Source organism: Lates calcarifer, linkage group LG21, assembly GCF_001640805.2.
Source record: "Lates calcarifer isolate ASB-BC8 linkage group LG21, TLL_Latcal_v3, whole genome shotgun sequence".
Lineage (NCBI taxonomy): Eukaryota > Metazoa > Chordata > Actinopteri > Centropomidae > Lates > Lates calcarifer.
In genome coordinates, this window is record NC_066853.1 from 4042799 (window position 1) to 4061865 (window position 19067).

Consider the following 19067-nt stretch of genomic DNA (forward strand, 5'->3'; position numbering starts at 1 on the left):
GAAGCTTATCTAAAGTTTAGATACCAAATTACTTCAGTATTTCAAAAATTTAGGCTGCCAACCTGTGATGGAGCAACGTATCAGTCAGTCAATGAAGTCTGATGTGAATCACGTTAATATTCATTTTGTTCAAAGCTCAAGTTTAATTTTCAGTTGTTATAGATACTGATATCAAAGGCATCATTTACTTGATATACTTCAAGTATTTACTTCAAGTATTTAGCGCTGCTCTGAGAAGTGACAAAACCAAAATAGGTACCAATGTACTTAAGCATAAAAACAACAAGATTTCATTGTTACAAGGCAGATCATATGGTACAATGTTGACAAAGATTGAGTGAATCTTCTTCTGTGCACCCATTTTAAAGAGAAGTCAGTTTCATTAAAAGCTCAGAGCCCCAGGACATCTCTCTGCACCGCACAACCTAACAGTGTATTTCCAGCTTCCACACACTCTGCCACACATGGTGCTGAAAAACAAACAAAATAATTTTAAAAAGTCATTAGCAGAGGAAACTGAGTGTGAGAAAACAGCTGATTCTAACCACTGCACACTGTTCAGGTCTCATTATTATGATTATTACCATTCTGAGCACGGAACCATGACACAGCCTTCATAGCCAGAAGCTCCCACTCTTCCTTAGCATCCATCTTGAAACCATGAAGCCAGATCAGAGCCAGGATGGTGGCCCACACTTCCTGGTTCACCTAATTCAGCAAATCAAAGAAAATCATGTGGAACACGCACAACAGGTGGAAAAAAAAAAAAAAAAAAAAAAAATCAAAAAGGAAAAAGAACATCAAGTAGTAAATGTGGCCTGATGGTTCAGAATTTTTTTGTCTGAAAACTTACAACAAACAAATAATAACATAATGTACAAAAATAAGACACTTAGATATGTATAATCAAATGTTTTATTTTTTTGTTTGTTGTTGTTTTTGTTTTTGTTTTTGACAGTAACCCACCGATGCAGGTTTTGGTTTCTCCACCTCCTCGCTGGTCTTTCCCAGTGCAGCAGCCAGAGCTGGATCCAGCACCCAGCAGCCAGACGCCTTCTGGAGGGAGACCAACTGCAGCAAAGGGTCTCTGGATGGCTGCTTGATTATGGTGGCATTCATAGCTGAAGAAAAGTATAAGAATTGATGAAAGAATGATTTCATTCATTAAAATATCTTTGAAAACATAATAATTACAGAATCAATCTATGGCAGTATATAGTGTTTATAATACTATGAACACATTCCAAAAAGTAGAAACTCCCATATTGTACAGCCTACCACCCACAGCCTCAGAATTTATCACTGAGTGTGCAGCTCTCTTAATTAGGCTTGAATCAGAGGTTTGAAAGTCTGTTTAAACTATTACTTACACTCAACATCACTGCAACCCGCCACTGCACCTGTCACATTAAGAGAAAAAGAGAAGCAGAACATTAGACAGAGGCAATAACGGCAAAAAACTAGAATTACCACCTCACGATTGTATGCCTCCCCAGTTAGTTATGGCCAGAAACATGTTTTGTGATGTCACAGTGACCTCTGACCTATAACCACCAAAATCTAATCATTTCATCTTTGAATATTTTAACACTGAGCTGAGGTTATGTGGCCATTTCTATAACTTCTGAAAATAATCAATCTAAATTTCTATTTAGAAGAATGTTGAATAAATCACAATATACTATGTCTGGTTCATTTACTTAATAATGAGAAAATAAAAGTTACTGAATGGACAGACCCCACAAAAAGTGTTGTTGTTGTGTAGCTGTCACGGTGCAGAGCAAAACAGCTCAGTGAAAACTAAAAGTGAACAGGACAACATAATGTCCAGATGAACTGAAAATAATGGAGCACAGCAACTGTGCTGTGAGCATGTGTCCACTTACTTAGAGCCTGTGTAGGTATCCGACCTTTTTTGTGCTTCTTCTTACCTAAGAACATGCCTGTGCTGCAAAAGCTGTTCATTGCAAGTCTGGTGCTACAAGCTGTGGAGAGAGCAGAGCAACCAAGTACAGAGTGTTTTCAGAATAATTTCACTGCCTCCTTTAGCTGGTGAAAAACAATATACACTATATTTAATTTAATGAGACACATACTAATGGTTCTGTTGCTTGTTAGGAGCACACACATGCCTCCATGCACACATACATACAGTAGTTTACTCACAGTAGTTTAGTGTTTATCTATTTACTGTAAATACACAGATGTGTGTTCCACTCCCATTCAGCTTTTTACTTACACTTCACACTGCCTAGAGCATCACAGGATTGCAGAGCACTGAGGCATAATGACCCCTGCATGGGCATGGCATAACCAAGTGCCATCATCCCTTAAAGATTTAAAACACAAAAAAAGTTTGAGCTCACATTACATGAGTATTAGTAAACAAAAACATTAAGTAAATGACTGGTTTCTGAGCTTACAAGTAGAATATTCAACTTGTTCAAATATCCAAAATAGATTTTTATAATGTGAAAGCAAGAAACTATTGTGCTTCTGTATCTTTAGCATTATGCTACTACACCAACAAGTTATTAGAACTTTAAAGCAGTATTAGTTTCTCAGTTGCTGTTGGAAAAACACTCACTGGGTATTGGAACATCTCTTCGCACCAGAGGTCCTCGAATCGGCTCGTTGTTGCCTTTGTTGACAGCAATGAAGGCAGTGAAGGAGCTGCTCACTCCTGATTGGACACTGAGCTCCACCACCTTCTCCTTCACTCCTCCATCTTGCTGTCCTCTGTGCTCTCTCTCCTCCATCTCCAGGGAGCGAATCAGAGTCCGAGCACCCAACCTGTGGACTGTTAGTCTGCAGACAGAGGAGAGGAGTAAACACAGGAGGAGCGGAGTAAAATATAGACATATGCACTTTGTCTAACTAATTATGTAGCAAGTCTAAAATATCAATATACAGACATTAGAGTGGTGTCATATTTGGTCAGTTTTGACCTGCATACTGTGAGGAGTCAGTGTGAATGAATGAGCTGCACAAGAACCCAGGAAAAAACAAACAAAAAAACACCTAGTCCCTCATCCGAGAGTTAAAGTTACCCCGTGTCCTCCTCAGGTTTGAGACTGAAGTGGAGCTGGTTCTGAGAGGGATGACCTGCCAGGCTGTACTTCACTGTCACACAGCCCTCTGCTGCATCTGAACTCTGAGAGAACATTACAGTTTTACAAAACAAGTGTATGTTCATAATTACAGACAAAAATCACTGTTATTAATATTTTTCAAACCTGACAAATCTAACCAGGGGTGTTTCACTATGAGATGGTGCTGCTCCTACCTGTCCAGTGAGCTGGGCATAAATCAGTGACCTTTGACCCTGGAAAAGTGTTGTGATTGGTGGAGAGAGAGCAGTGACAGACACTCCCTTTGGTAAATCCCAGGTAACTGAGATGTCCACCACTGCTGGCTGCAGAGCAAATCTCAGTGACTGCATCACCTGGTGGGAAAAAACAGTTTTTGAAAGTTGGGAGAGGCACTGACCTTTAACTTCCTGGAACTGTGATTTCTATACCAATAAAAATGTGCTGTTACACTGTTTAATTTAACAGTTTTTCTGTCTTTAAAATTCTTACTTTAGGTTGCATCCTGTCAGTCCCTGTGATGAACTGAGCGTGACCTCCTCCTTCCTTGGCCAACCCATTGATAAGAGCAGAGCTGGATCCTTCTCCAATCCCAAAGGAGAAACACCTACAATACAGTATTTTTATTTTTAACACACACAGAACTACAACACTGGACATACTGAGAGTGTGTTTTTGTTTCACCTGTGAGAACCTGAATTCTTCTTCACCAGATTTATCACGTCTTTGGTGTTGGACACCTCTCCATCAGTAAAGACAAACAGCTAGGGAGGAGAGTTTACACAGTTACACAACATCACATGAAGCATGTGCTGAAAGTTCTCCACATAATTCTAACTAAGCAGTGTTGGGACACTGTTTGAGTCATAGTAGTAACAGAAGTGTAAAGAACAAGATGTGGTTAAGAATGACCAAACCTGTTCAGATTTGTACTGTTAAACAATAAAACAGTGGGAAGTTCTCTCATTAATAAAGAACTAAACTGTAGTACTATTATTATATATATTTATTTGTGTGTGTGTGTGTGTGTGTGTGTGTGTGTGTGTGCATTACTTGTCTGGGCTGGCTGGGAATGCAGGGCTGGCTGTAAATATGTTTGAGTGGCTTCAAGAATCTCTGTTCCTCCCAGATTAGCATCCATCACCTCAACTTTCTTCAGAGCCTCCTCCATGGTCTCCTGGCTTGTACTCCACACTCTTACTGTCATCACACAAATGCATGAACATGGGCACTAATACAAACACACATGTAATGTACAAGCATTAACAAGAAAGACCTGAAGGCATTTGTTGGACTGAGTGACATGAGGGAGTGACTCACGGGAAGATGTGTTCATAACTGGACCCAAAACTGTAGATGTTGAAATAGCAGCCCATTGGTAAGCTCTTCAACAGGAGCAGTAGAGTATCCTGAAGGAAGGAGAGAACAGACAGTGAAGGTTACTGTGTGAGAGGAACACTAGGAAAGATTTTATGTTAGAATTAATACATAATAAATACCCTGGCACTGCTAATGCGAGTCTGGTGACTCTCGCTGTTGTTCATACGCGAACCCATACTCCCAGATCGATCCATCAAGAACACAAACTCTCCACATGAGGAAACTGAAGACATCACAGACTGAGGGAACTCAGGGTACAGGCTCAGCATCACTACTGGATCACCCATCAGAGTGCCTGAAACACAAGAGGAAAGACACAGAAATGACCACAAATCTGGCCTTCACCATTTAATCCAATACATGTTAACATGTAACATGAGGATAATTAACGTGTTTCAAGCTGAGTAACAACTTCACTGATGTGCACTCACCAGGCTTTGCAGAGGCCTGTCCTGCCTCCACCACAGCAGTGGGCTGGTGGGCATCTTTGTAATAAATCAGCAGTTCAACATCCCTGTCAAACTTGTGTCCTGCAGCCAACTTGACCTGCAGTTCACAAAATGCAACCTCATATATTTTGTTCACTACTGAGGATCAACCACACACAGCAGACACATTAGCAGTCTACCTACCGTGGCCTGGGTCTGCTCTGTGTTGAGGTACTGCAGAGGGTCCAGGGAACAGCTGGACTCTACTTTAGAGACTGGACGAGGAGAGGACACTCGGGCAGAAAAAGACAGACTGTAGGGAACCAGAGAGGCTGGAACAGAAGTCACCTGGACACTGGCAACTTCATTCCCTCCACTTCCTGTGAACATGTTAGAAATGCTGCAATCAAAGACACATCACCTTACATTTAACCTAGCATCTAAACTAAACAATAGCTACCAGTGAAACTAAAACAAGATAAGTCAACAGCTCATCACTAAAGAGATTACAATCCAACTTAACTTGGACATGAATGGCAGTTCAAAATGTGAGAGCAATTCACCAGCTGAGATATTTCAGTTTGGACCAAACCAGCTGACCGACTGACATTTCTAGAGCCATGCAGTTAGCTCTGTTGCAATAAACAACATGAAAAAGTGCTGGCTGGGTTTCCTACCCTGTGGTTCATAGCGAGGGTTTAGCACAGCAGGCAGACAGAACCTCAGCCCGTCATCAGCCTGCACAGCCAGCTCAGTGACGTACTCCAGCCTGATGGAGGCGCTCTCTCCTGGAGGCAGACTGCCCACACTCAGAGAGAATATATCTGGACTCTGCTCACTCTCCTCCAATAGGAAGGCCTGCTGACCGGAGCTCAGCGCGTCATCATACTCCTCCCGAGCCTGGAGCACAGACACAACATTCACTGTGTTGACTGTTTCTTTCAGATCCATTATAGTGAGCGAACCTTTACTGTCCAGCTCACCTGCTGTTTCTCCTTCACCTCAGCTACAATCTGTGTCTGTCCAATCGTAGCACTGAAATGACAGACAGCTGCATCTCCAGGCAGAGGGAAGACAAAGACAGCCTCTAGTGGTTTGTCCTCCTTGTTCTCATAGTTCAGAGTGGAGACCACTGTAGCCACATGGTCCCTCACCTCCAGCTGCACCTCAATGCTCTTCAGAGGAACTGATGGAGAAATGGAAGGATGGATTATCGTTTTTTATTATCCCATTAGAAACCTGTGCTGCCAAAGTGCTGTAGACTGGGAGGCAGAGCCTTCAGCTATCAGGCTCCTCTAGTGTAGAACCTTCTCCCAGTTTGGGTCCAGGAGGCAGAAACACCCTCTGGGCTTTTAAGAGTAGGCTTAAAACTTTCCTCATTCATAAAGTTTACAGTTAGGGCTGGCTCAGGCCTGAACCATCCCCTACTTAGACTGCTATAGGTCAACACTGCCAGGGGATTTCCATGATGCACTAAGCTCCTTTGTGTTTCTCTAGCTGAACAAATTCATGTTCCATAAATGAAAGTTACTAACTCTTCCCTTTCCTTTAGTTTTGTGCTCTTTCATTTTTTTCTCTCTTTGCTTTCTGCCTCCAGAGCTGTAGAGTCTGATCTGTGATACCATGCTTCCTGCTGCTCCTACAATCCTGCTCAACACCTGCTGTTATAATTAAAATTATGTTCTACAGCTCCGCCCACCCTCTCAGATGGCCGCCCACCCCAAGTCTGGTTCTGCTTGAGGCTTCTGCCTCTTAAAAGAAAGCGATTGTCGCCTATTGTGCCTATTGTGTCTCTCTCTGTAAATATATTATAAAGAGTATGGTGTAGACCTGTTCTATATGAAAAGGACCTTGAGATAAATTTTGTTGTGATTAGGTGCTATATAAACAAAACTGACTTGACTTGAACAATCAGTTATACAGTATAAGTTAAAGTGTACATGTCATTTTGCAATGAGAAGCTGTGGTTATGTTGCCTGACAGCTAAGTACCTGGTTCTTTATTGGAAGTGAGCAGACCACAGCAGTTCACCATCATGCCAGTTCAACAGGTAACAAAATCAAGGTAGTTATTGCTGTAAAAATAAAAAGAATTAAACTTTACATATGTCATGTCAACGAGACACAGCAAAATAGCAACTGGACATGTTATGAAACTACTTGTTTTATCTTCCAAAATCACATATGTATGATTAGCTTCAGTTAAGAGATGGGTTTTTGCTCTTAAGGTAAACTGACACATTAAATGAATCACAGTATGGCATGTCTGAGCTCAGTTAAAATAGTAGGCTCACACCAAAAGAAATGATCATTAAAAAGATAGATATAAAATACCCAACCACCTATAATATTATTGACATTCCTAAGCAGAATACTGTTCACCTGGTTTGTAATACACCAGAAATACTGCATGAAGTAGGTTTAACATACAAACCGACATCTTAACTTATACACTATTGTAGGCTATACTGTCATTTTAAACTTATAGTCCTATTATGAAAACAACACCACAGGTGTTTACCTTTACAAAAAAGCTGGTACCTGTGCAGGAAGTGTCCGTGAAGTGACGCCGACACACGGAAGGAATCGCCTGGGTAAATGTTGTCAAATCCAGGACACGCCCACCGCCTATAGTCTGTAGGAGCGGTTCATGATAGGTGGAGTTTTCCTGTAAGTTAACTTTACCCGTCGCCCACTGACCCTTTGTAAAGCTGTAGCTCTACACCAACCACTAATCCCTACAACTGTCCGTTTAAGTCACTTAACATGAATGAAGCAAAGTTATATCACAATAAAATGAGGAGTCTGATAGGTTCAGTCATTCAGTACCCCCTGAAACTCAAAACAAATTGAAACTTATGAATAAGTACAGAGGATACATTTCATCCTTAGAAGTCAGACACTGAAATGAAATGACAGACATTTCAGATAAATGTCAGCTTAGAGACGCTCAGCGTTGATGCGACATTTTGTGCTTGCTCACAGTGATCCACAATAAATAAAATCAGTCTGTTCAATAGAAAGGGTAATCACACTTTATTATGACGAATTATTGATGACCATTGATCGACTGCACAACAACACTACCTTGCGCTGTCGGAGGGGCTGAGAGTAGGATCGATCCTTTCTATCGTGAACAAGAAGTTTCTGTACTACACACACCGTACACTGCTGATACACGTATATTGTGGTTTATTGTAAAGGCTCTTTTGCTTCTTTAGCTCAGCATTCATAGAACTGTCAAATTGTTTTTACATTTAAAAAAACAGCCGCTGGAAAATGGGAAGTAACCAAGGGAAGGGCCTTCATTATCAATGCTGCATGAGTTCTGTATTCTGCAAATATGTGTAGCTGCTCTTATTATTTCTTATTATGAAGAACACACACTGATTTCTGGCTGAGGATATGGTAGAGCAGCCTAGTGCAATACATAATGAACTGTGTGTGGGTGATGTGATTGAAAGTAGGTCATGGTTGAAGCAAAACCAGTCTCACACATTGTCAGGACAGAAAAATATTTGGTTACTTTACCGCAGGTGAACAGGAAGCATGCACAAACCTCACCTGCAGCTGTCTTCCAGTAAATTCTGAGGTATAGCAAAATTGTTTCCCACTACCTGCATGTTACAAGCATTGCACAATGTGATCATTTTCTCTCCTCATTCTATAGGTGTGCAATCAGCCTCTCACTGATCTACTTTCACTCTCTGAAATACACCTTTGATAGTTTGCCAAGGAGTTGCAGTGAGACAATGTAACAAAACTTCCTTCTGGTCTCTTTTTTTCATTCACCCCTCAACTGAAACAGGATCTAATATCTTTGTCTATATCTCTAGTTTATCTCTTAAAAGGGAGCTGAAAAAGAGTCACACCCCTGAAACAACAGAAAACCAAAGCTGAAAATGACCCCAGTAATTCAGATCATCTCCTTTTACCACATTCAGTCTCAGAGATTCAACACTGTCCCTAGAGTTGGTTAGCAACTGATGTCCCTCTTTGCATTTCCATTGGAAAAATGTGGGTAACTATGGAAAGAGGAAGGGGTTGTAGTGTTTGCACTTGTGAAAAGCCGTGTTTTTTTGGTGTCGTTAGAGAAAAGTGAGAGTGATGGAGAGAGAGGGCAGGGGGGTTGGGGTAGGCCTAAGTTGAAGACTCTGCCTGGTAATATATGCGCCCCTATTGTGGTAAATCAATGCACCGTGCAATAATGTGGGGTGAGGAGGGGCACAAGGCTGTAGGGGAGCTATGTCTTCTGCCTCATGGTGTGCCCCCATTACTAAGAAACACACCCAAAACTGCGCAGTGTCAACCAGACTCTCATCCATGCTCAACAAAGTGCTTCTTCCATTCATATCTTGGTTGTATATTTTTGTTACTGAGGAGCAAGCCAGAGACAAGAGCCCAAGGACAGGCAAATGTGAAGACTCAATAGTTTTGTTACACAGACAAGAAAGCAGTGATACCAGACAGTTTCCTCTTTTAACAGGTTGTGGTGTTCTGCGTTGTTATATGAACGTACATGTGTGGCGTTCCTGTGCACTGTGAATGTGACGCGTCTCCTAAATGCTTGTCTGAACAAAGTCTAAAGAGACAGAGTCTAACAGGATGAACTGAGGTGAGAACATTTTTATTTTGTATAGAAATTCTTAGATTACAAGTACAACTTTAAAATGTTTGTAGTTGCTGGGTAATATACAAACCAGGATTAAACAATACAGTATGCTTAAATTTGTGCACTTAAAAAAATTATGCATTAGTTGATATCAATGCACAGTGATGAAGGAGGAAATTTGGTGTAAAGCTAAGCTCTAGTTAATATACTGTGCTCACATGCGTCAGTCTGTTGATGGACAAACTAAGCTAAAGATGATGAGAAGTAGCTTAAAGTGAACCACACTACAAAAGTTAGACAGGTTAAAATATCAAAAAGCAAAGTCTTTAATAATCAGTCAGTGGGAGTCTCTGAGCTCTAAATTCAAGTTAAATCAGTTAAATGTGATTTGCTGAATGGAAGTGGAGTGGAGGGAGCATTTTTTTTTTTTTTTTTTTTTTTTTTTTTAACAGGCCTCATGCTTTGTTTCAGTGTCTCCCCAGACTATGAGAACAAAACCAAAAGTATTGTATCTGAATGAATCGGACAAAGAACAATAGGAGCCTCTGTACAGACAAGGCTGAGAAAAATGTGAGGAGATTTTTTTTTTTTTTTGGGGGGGGGGGGGGGGGGTGTTAAGGAGTGGGTGATGACAGAAAAGGACCTATGGACGACTGGCACAGACTGATCAAATCAGCACAAAACCTTCCTGAACAATAGTGGTCAGGTCAGTTCATCTCCTTTGGTGAGCTAAATTATTTTTGAAGACATGTTTGAAGTTTTGAACTAACAATATTTTCAACATACCTCTATAAAAGGCAAGGCAACAAAAATAACAAATACAACATTCATAAAAAAGCTTTAACAGTCAAATTAGGTTTAATTAAATTACACTAGTCAATATTCTTATACCATAGTTTTCTTTTATTTCATGCAGGTAGGATGTGACCTACTCAGCCTACCTCCAGAATATAATGTCAAAGGGCAGAGGAAGAATCTGGGAAGGAAGCAGGAAGCCGATGTACTGGTTTATTCTCGCTTACCTTCTCCTCTTGGCTTTGCCGTGCACGGGCTTCCTCCCCAACTTTTGGTCTCGAGTCTTAACGCTGTCCTGGGACTCGCACACGCACCAGTACATCACGGAGCAGGCCATCCTCAATGTCACCCTGGAGACTCTGAAGGGCACAGAAAAACACCAGGGAAACCAGGCAGAGGAGCAGGTGAGCAGATATTCACCATACATTCAGTTTAAAACAAGAGATTTACCTACACAATTCATTACATCATATCAGATATCACTGAAGTGTTAAAGAACGCTTTACTATATTAAAAAATGTTCATATTATCTACGTGATACCAAGCACAGAACTACATCTTATTCCAGTGATGGTAAAATCAGCTTGTATCCCTCCCAGACCAGACTAGGCCGTGGCTTCTGGAGAGCTGTGGGAGAGGTGGTGAAGTCCAATGCTGCCATGGACTTCCTGAGCTCCACCAGGTCCGACCCTGTGTACCACTTTGATTCAGAGCGTGTGGAAAGCGCCATGGGGATGTTGCGGCAGTTCTGGGCCCAGACCCTGCTCTCAGTACGGGCAAAAGAGTATCAAAGTGCTCGTCACAGGCTGGGCCAGCTATTTCACTCCCTGCAGGTACGTGGTTGCATTGTAATACCAGTGAAATACCACTGCCTTAATCGATTAGTAGTTTGTGTTCAAATGGAATGAAGGGACCTGGATCAAAAAGGCTAGTGCGGATTTTGCTTTAAATATTCTCTTCCAGTGTGTACTGGAACATAAGCATGGCTTTGTCTTTCGAACATGTGTTACACCAGGACTTCTACAGCCACAGTAATTGGGTGGAAATGGGCCAGCACTCCATATACCTCCACCTGCTGCAGCCAGAGGAGCCTGCAATCCCTGTGGCAACAGGTAATCATCTGTTATTACACCCACATGAGATCCTAATACTGGGAAATAATTCTTTATTATTGTTTCTCGGCAGAATCCTATTATGATGATCTTACAGGAAGTCTTAGCAAAATTAGTTACTGAATGTGGACCCAAATGCAGACACACAGGCAAGGCAGGCTGACTTAAAGCTAAACAAACTAGATGAGAGGTCGATAGGATCAGACAGGGGACAGGCAGCAATGTGGGTGGTTCCACTACCACACCTAGCAGCAGGCAAATACAGTGGAAACTCTGACTATATAATGTACAGTATATACTGAGGATAATGGCCAAAGAAAAACCAGTCTGCGGGTGAGTGGCCCATCCAGTGACAGGCAGAGGCAGGAAAACACAACTAGTGGATAGGTCAGGTCTGAGGAGTTCAACATTTGAAGCCTACACTGTGATGGTACTCTGAGAAATTGTGAATGGCATTTAATCCATTACTAATTATTTGTTGCATGCTACCAAAATACTACCAAAACCTCACACAGTGAACTTGATAGTGAAGAAAAGGCTTTCAATCCAAAGAGTGAAAACCCAAAGATGACAGCAAAGCATCAGTTTTTAAAAGGATATACTGCTGCAGTAATGTCATTAAGAATAATAAAATAAACCCTCAGTTTTTCTATCCACAGACGACACACCTACCTGTATGGAGTGCTTCAGCGTCACCTGTCGAAACAACCTCCTGCCAAGACTGACAAGCACACAACAAGACTCCCAGCTGCTCACCACTGGCTACTTCAGCACTTACCCTCCAAAACCTCAGGGTATGTTGGTACAGGTTCAGCCACCAACAGCTGTAGTTCTGCAAAAACAAACAAACAGACAACAAACAAAGGAATAAGAAAAATCTAATTAAAATAATTTTCTATATAGAAGGTTTTACTGTTTTTTTACTTTTCAGGTAAATGTAGTCATGGAGGCATTCTGGACAGTAGTCGCTATATGGGAGCTAAAGGGGGTATCAACAAAGACAGCACCTCACCTCTCTTCTCCCCTCACCATTACCTCCATGTCAAAGCTGCCACTTTGGCTACTGAGGCCACACTGACTGTACTGAGAGACCTCAGAGACACTGTGGGTCACAAGGCCTTCCTCCGGTAAGTTTCAACATATTGTTACAATTGTCTGAATAGAAAAAAATGGATAAAGTAGGCCCATAGCTTCCCAAATATACCACATTACCAATCTCATCTGCTCAGTGTATCTAGTGTTATTTTCTTTCCAAACTTCCTTTGACAGACTCTTCAGTGTGAAGCAAGTCCCTGCATTGGTATTTGTCATGGACACCACAGGCAGCATGTTTGAGGAGATCACTGCTGCTCGCCTCCGGGCACACTCCATCATCCAGAGCCGAGCCAACAGCCCTGGGCAGCCTGGCACCTTTTTACTTGTACCCTTCCATGACCCAGGTAAGTGTACAGATTTGTCACAGTCCTCCTCTACAGAGCCAGGAACATCTGTCTATAGAGCTGAACTATTAACATATCCATATTATCTTTAAATTACTTCTGTGAAATTCCCATTTATTGATATGCTACCATGTTATCACTTATTAATGAGCTGTTACTTTTTAACTTAATTTTGGGTAACAATAATGATTTTACAGTGATTGACAGATTGGTATGGGACAAATAAAATCATACCATTAAAGGAGCAGTTTGAATAGTGGGCCTACATATTCCATTGTATTAAGCCAGAAGATGATTATCTTAGCTTAGCTTAAAGACTGGAAACTGGGAAACATTTAGCCTAGCTGTGTACAAATGTAACAAAATCTGCACCCAGTCATGAAATGACACATAACCCATTAAACCACAACATGTTTTTACACTATCCTTTTTGTACAGTTAAACTAATAAGAGGGAACATGTTAATTTTGTTAGCTTTTGAGGTGTTGGGGGATTTTGTCAGCAGAGCCAGGCCATTCCACCCTCATATATTCATATTTACTTTACAAACACGAGAGTGGCATCAATCTCCTCATCTTACTCTTGGCAAGAAAGCAAATAGGTGTGTTTTGCAAAATGTTGAATTAGTCCTGGGGCATAAGGCCCCTTTCAAAAGTTCAATGTGATGGTTAACATTGTAATTGATGCTTGTTTCTGCTCAAAGTCATCAGCTTTTGCTTACCATCTAACATTTCTGGTCCACACTACTCTGCAGATGTAGGACCAGTGTATGAGACCGACGACCCAAACCAGTTTATGCAGCACATGGAGAATCTGATGGCGTTGGGAGGAGGAGATGAACCAGAGATGTGCCTCTCTGCCATTCAGGTAACTTTAGATGAAGTTTCTTTTGTAACACTCAAGATCAGAGACGTTTGAACACATGTATGGTACAAGATTTGCACAAGCATATGTGGCAGCTAATTTCCCATTTTGCTGTGTGTTTGTAGCTGGCTCTCACTCACAGTCCACCACTGTCAGAGATCTTTGTATTCACTGATGCGTCCCCTAAAGATGCCCATTTGTTTGATGCTGTGAAGGCACTTGCTCTTGAGAAACAAAGCAAGGTAGGTTTGAGCAGAAAGACTGTGGTAATGATGTTTCCTACAAATCTGGAGCTGGTCTGAAGAACTGAGCCAATTTCTTACTGAGGTTCATTTTCAGATTCTCAGCTGGGAACCCTACATGTAAATAAAAATAACACATTTGAATGTCAAAAATACTTCAGATTCATTTATCTAAGTTTGCAGATGCTGATTATATTTCTTCAAAAGAGGAAAAAAACATGGTGTACATTACATTTTAGGATGGATTTTTCTCTCTAATTAACTCTTATGTGGCTCATCTTACGCACTGCATTTATTGTGGACAGAAACTGAGACAGCAAGAGGACTGCAATCAAACAAGTCACATTTCAGCACATTTCCTCCAGGTCTCTCTACTGCTCAAGTTCTGATCTGATTTTTCCGCAGCTGACGTTTCTCCTAACTGAAGACCCCAACTACACAACAGAGGTCAGAGGGAGAGGGAAGAGGAGGAGGAGGAGGAGTAGGGAACCTTTGTCCCCTGATCGTTTCTCTCTCTACTCTTCCCTGTCCTCCCTGTCAGGAGGTTTGACCATATTCACCACCAACTCTGACATCCACAAGGTCTCTACCATAGTGGAGGATAACACAGCTGCTGACAAGGTACAATGGAGATAAACATTTTACAAACTCAGTCAAACTAAATCAAACAAGTTCTAATGGTGAAGAAGGTAGCTACAGAGCAAAGATTAGAGGAAAGTATGAAAAAATAACTTTTTTTTTTTTTCATTGCCAATGGGTTCATATTCCTTTTAACTAACTGGAAGCAGTGAAGACAAACACTAAAATGCTCCATAGAGCTGACGGGAACTGCAGGGTTTGATAATAATTACCTGTATGTCACCGCAACAACTCCTTTACATACAAGTTGTGTAATCCATTTTAATTACAGAAATATTGACTAGTGGAAACATGCATTTTTTAAATGAGCACATTTTTTCTCCTTCCTCCCCAGGTAACCCTTCTCCATGTGGAGGTTGCCCAAGAGTTGATGTCCTCTCATTCCTTCAGAGTTGACAGCTCAGTAAAAAATGTCACCCTACATGTCACTGGCATTCTGACAGAGTGTATCCTTACCAGTCCTTCAGGTAACTGTAAAGGCATTCGCTGTACAAGTACAGGCTGCTGATGGAAGTCAAGTCTGGCAGCATTTTTTTTCTTTTGATGACTAATGTCTGTGAACTGTACTTTTGTACTTCCATTATCATTAGTCTTCTAATAAAATAAACACAGTTGTTCATCTTCTCCTTGTCAGACCAAAGCCAGTCTCTGTTGAATGAGCAAGGCTCCCTAGCAGAGTTGGAGCGCTTTCAGGGTTTGTACCGCATCAGCCTGCTTCCTCCTATACAGGCAGGCCAGTGGAAGGTCTACACCAAGAGTGATGGACAGCTCACATTCAATGTAATAGGTAAAGAAAAACTATTCACTAATAGATTATTACTGGTACGTTAGATATTCTGTGACTGCACACAATAAAAAAGATTTGTCTTTGGATCTGCACCACCAGGTGACAGCAGTGTAGATTTCCTGTATTACTTTGCCACTGTAACCAATGAGACACACCCAGGTCTGGCCAGAGTGGAGGGAAGTCCAGTAGCAGGTAAGGGGTTGTGATTTTTATCTAATATAATCGATGACAGTTTACGGTCTCACACCCAGGAATGAGCCTGCCATTTAGTAAAACTGCTATGTACCTTATTTCATTTCCCAGGTGTCCCTGCCTTTCTGGTGCTGGCTGTTACAGGCCTGGCTCCAGATGAGGAGGCATCTTTTAGTCACGTGACACTGCTTGGAGCTCAAGGGGAGACCCTCCAGCAGGTGAAGCTGAACTCCTCCTCCACTTCATCATCAGCCTACTCTGTGAACGAGCTGGTGGGGTGGGTGGACTCTGTTCCCAGAGCTCCGTTCTGTGTTCGACTTACAGGCCGAGACAGCAGAGGAAACAAGCTGGAGAGGGTTTCCACAGAGATGGTGCAGCCCACTCATGTTCAGTTACAGGTAATAAGTACAGTGCTAAAGTAGACAAGGCTGCCCTGCATTGTGATTTACCATAATGCTCTTACACAGCTGTTAAATATGCTTTATGGATGTTCATTTCACTGTTCTGTTAAACAAGTTCTTCAGTGAGTATCATAAATTTAAATCAGTCACTGGACTTTTCCTTGACCAACTTTCCACACAACTCTGAGTTGGTGGATTGTCTGATTCATACATTTTCATACTTTTGTACCTCAGGTGTTGTCTGTGCCTCGCCTGGTGCCTGGCCACAGCACAGTGGTGGGTTTCAACATCCTGAACCACGGCCCAGCCCGACTCTTCAATCTGAGCATTGATGACGACTGTGGATATCTTCATAAGAGAGGATCTCCTAGGTATGTTCCTCAGCCACTGAATGTACAGCAGGGCACTGATCTTGCCATTTAGTTTCTTCAGTGTCCTCACTTTGCTGCCATGCACTGTAATATAAATGCAATTATAGAAAAGAACATTTCACACCTTTTGAGGACTGTTGTCTTTAGGTAGTTAAGTAAAAAATATTTTCAGAAAATGTAAAAAGGCACTTTTTTAAAATCAGAATTATCACCATAATTACATGTATGCTCACAGAAATACATAACACATATAAATAAAGGCAAAATGGTGTTTTTAAAGAGTTTCTGTCCCTCAGGTACCATATTGCAGAGCAAGGGTCTTTCTATGATCAGGTGAACATCCACACTCCTGCCACGGCTCAGGCAGGAGCAACTGTCACTCTTTCCCTCACTGTGCACGCTCTCGACTCAGCAGACTCAAATTATGCAGTTACCTATTTGACCGTGGTTCCCCCGGTGAGCATTAAATGAGACTGTCTATGTGCAGATCATGAATAAATCTCACTCACAGATCATCAATCTGACATGACTGCCTCTTTCCCCTGCAGGATCCTGACACATCCCCACCATCCTGCTCTGCTGCAGGGGGGCAGCCCACCTGTCCCTCAGTTTGCAATGAGTCCAGCTGGAGTGTATCTCTGGTTGTGTCAGACAGGGGGCGCTCTGGCCTTGCTGCCCTCCAGCTACGGAAGGGTGAGGGCATTCTAACCTTATTCCTAAGCCCTCCACCTACAGAGGACAGCATGGGAGACACCCAGCAACAGGCACACAGGAGCAAGACAACCAGTGGAGGCCACCCCCACCATCACCACCACAAAGCCAGATTAGAGAAGGGAGACTCCCCGTTGAACGTATCTGACTGGATCTTGGAATCATCTCAGCCACTGTGGGTGAGGTATACATCCAGCTGCTGCTCTGCTCAGGCAGAGCTGCTGGTGTGGGATACAGCAGGAAACATGAAGCGCTGCCATCTAACGCCTGGTCAGCAGCGGCAGCTAACAGACAGGAGCACAGAAACCAATGGAATTGGGCAGATTACACTCTCAGGCGTCTTTTACCTGCTCTTAAGTCTGCTGTGGTCTCTGCTTTAGTTCAGTGTGTTTACAAATGTTTTGCAGGTCAAACTAATCTATGTGTTGATCACTGGATTCCAGTATTCCAGAAGAGGAGTTAATCAAAGATACAGAGCATGCTGAGGACAGAAGTTGAAAAACAGAAAGTGCACTTAATGCAAAGAAATGTGTCTTTAATGACTGCTGATACTGTTTTCTACTGTAATTCTTCAAGAAAGTGCACCAAATAAAAGAATGAAGAATCTCAATATCGCTGTCACCTCTCCAGCTTGATTTGTTTTTGCACTTGTAGCTTCTATAGCTCTAATATCATTTCCATCTGATATCAAACAGAGTATATTAGCTACCACGGTGACTGATTTGGACACCACTTTTTCAACCAGGAAATAACGAGGAACTACATAAACATACAAAGTGGAGTGAAGCAATGTTGAAAACTGGTGGAATTTGAGATATTGAACTCTTTGTGCACAGTCTGACTGATACAGTCTCCCATGGCTACTTACTCCAAACATAATATACTGCACATACCCACAACATAATTTACTCAAGGACAAGGTGAAATTAGCTTTTTATCACTTAACACTTTGATAAAGAAGATATTTATAGACATACAGGATATCATATGGAAGGTGACAATGAAATTTGAGGGTTTTTTTTTACCATCATGTTTAATACTATTAATATTCTTTCTTCTTCCTTTTGTTTAGTTTAGTCACTTGGTTTCTAACTTTACAGTATTTTAATCTATCTTCCAATAAACATGGTAAAACCTGCCACCAGCTTCGCTTCATCCCTTTCTTTCATGAATTTTTTTTTAAAGGTGAATCACTCCACTGGGCTGTGTCAGGTTTAGCTATAAATCTTTTGCATGTCTGTTAACAATTTCCATAAAACCAACTGAGGAAACCTCTGGGTCACCTGCGCTGTTCAAGTCAACATTTCTAACATTCTCCACAAAGTGATAATTAACAGATCTTCTGAATAACAATCTACATAAATATCTATATAAATATATAAAAATAGGAACAATTTAACTACATGATATGTGCAACATCACAATGAGAAGATTGTTAGAAAATGTTAGCCCAGAGGAAAAAAAATAAAAAATTACACATGCAGAAAGGCCAAATAAGATGTGTCTACTGATTATATGAGTTACCCATAGACTTTGCCATCTCTGGCCTCACAATGAGGTCGAAGTCACATTTACAGCAGGTGGTCAAATGTCTAACTGTCACAAAATACAGGCTGTGATGCAGTTAAGTAACTTTTAATCACAAAATGGCAGGCTTACAAGTGGGTGGAGAAACAAGGTGGCAGAGGATCAAGCAGGCAGATGGAGCAATGCACTGTGAGGCAAGCAAACAGGACCAACAGTGTTCACATGAGGAACATCAGGCCTGGAATAAATAGTGCAGGGTTGTTTGGGAGTGAGGAAGAGCTGGGGGAGAAAACAGGTGACTGCAGGGCTGATTGGGGAAGTGAGAACAGGTGTGTGGAGGGGGGTGGGGCAGACAGGTGGGTGAGAACAAAGAGGAAAGTCTGAGGACATCTGGTGGGCTGGTAGAGGAAGGCAGGTCTGGGGAGAAACAGAAGCTGCAGGTGGGAGCAGAGGGCAAAAGGAGCAGATCATGACACTAA

At 41.7% G+C, this 19067-nt stretch overlaps 2 protein-coding genes across 2 annotated transcripts; one reads left to right on the forward strand and one right to left on the reverse strand.

Annotated features, from left to right (window-relative positions):
- Positions 1-119: 119 nt before the first annotated feature.
- On the reverse strand, positions 120-7489 carry LOC108898817 (von Willebrand factor A domain-containing protein 5A-like). The gene is given in 22 exon segments (XM_051065450.1): positions 120-470; positions 585-708; positions 967-1121; positions 1371-1400; positions 1887-1985; positions 2240-2329; positions 2588-2808; positions 3051-3154; positions 3287-3445; positions 3582-3696; positions 3774-3853; positions 4143-4199; positions 4201-4272; positions 4274-4289; positions 4410-4498; positions 4589-4764; positions 4901-5015; positions 5102-5277; positions 5575-5797; positions 5881-6083; positions 6889-6971; positions 7418-7489. Coding segments are annotated over 21 exon segments (2430 nt in total). The 5' UTR covers positions 6935-6971; positions 7418-7489; the 3' UTR covers positions 120-390.
- Positions 7490-9191: 1702 nt separating this feature from the next.
- vwa7 (von Willebrand factor A domain containing 7) lies at positions 9192-17671 on the forward strand. The gene is made up of 17 exons (XM_018698876.2): positions 9192-9511; positions 10425-10707; positions 10903-11136; positions 11319-11415; positions 12075-12209; positions 12347-12542; positions 12685-12854; positions 13609-13721; positions 13844-13960; positions 14366-14581; positions 14934-15066; positions 15234-15386; positions 15486-15578; positions 15690-15976; positions 16214-16350; positions 16647-16806; positions 16899-17671. Exons 2-17 carry the CDS (start codon positions 10462-10464, stop codon positions 17439-17441), a joined length of 3030 nt encoding a protein of 1009 aa, XP_018554392.1. The 5' UTR covers positions 9192-9511; positions 10425-10461; the 3' UTR covers positions 17442-17671.
- The last annotated feature ends 1396 nt before the right edge of the window (positions 17672-19067 follow it).

What these genes read in the sequence shown, in the direction of transcription:
- vwa7 (XM_018698876.2), top strand. Translation starts at nt 10,462, where the DNA reads ATGTCAAAGGGCAGAGGAAGAATCTGGGAAGGAAGCAGGAAGCCGATG. An exon ending in TGCAATCCCTGTGGCAACAG is followed by an intron (nt 11,416 to 12,074) that starts GTAATCATCTGT and finishes TTCTATCCACAG; the next exon opens with ACGACACACCTACCTGTATG. An exon ending in CCACTCATGTTCAGTTACAG is followed by an intron (nt 15,977 to 16,213) that starts GTAATAAGTACA and finishes TTTGTACCTCAG; the next exon opens with GTGTTGTCTGTGCCTCGCCT.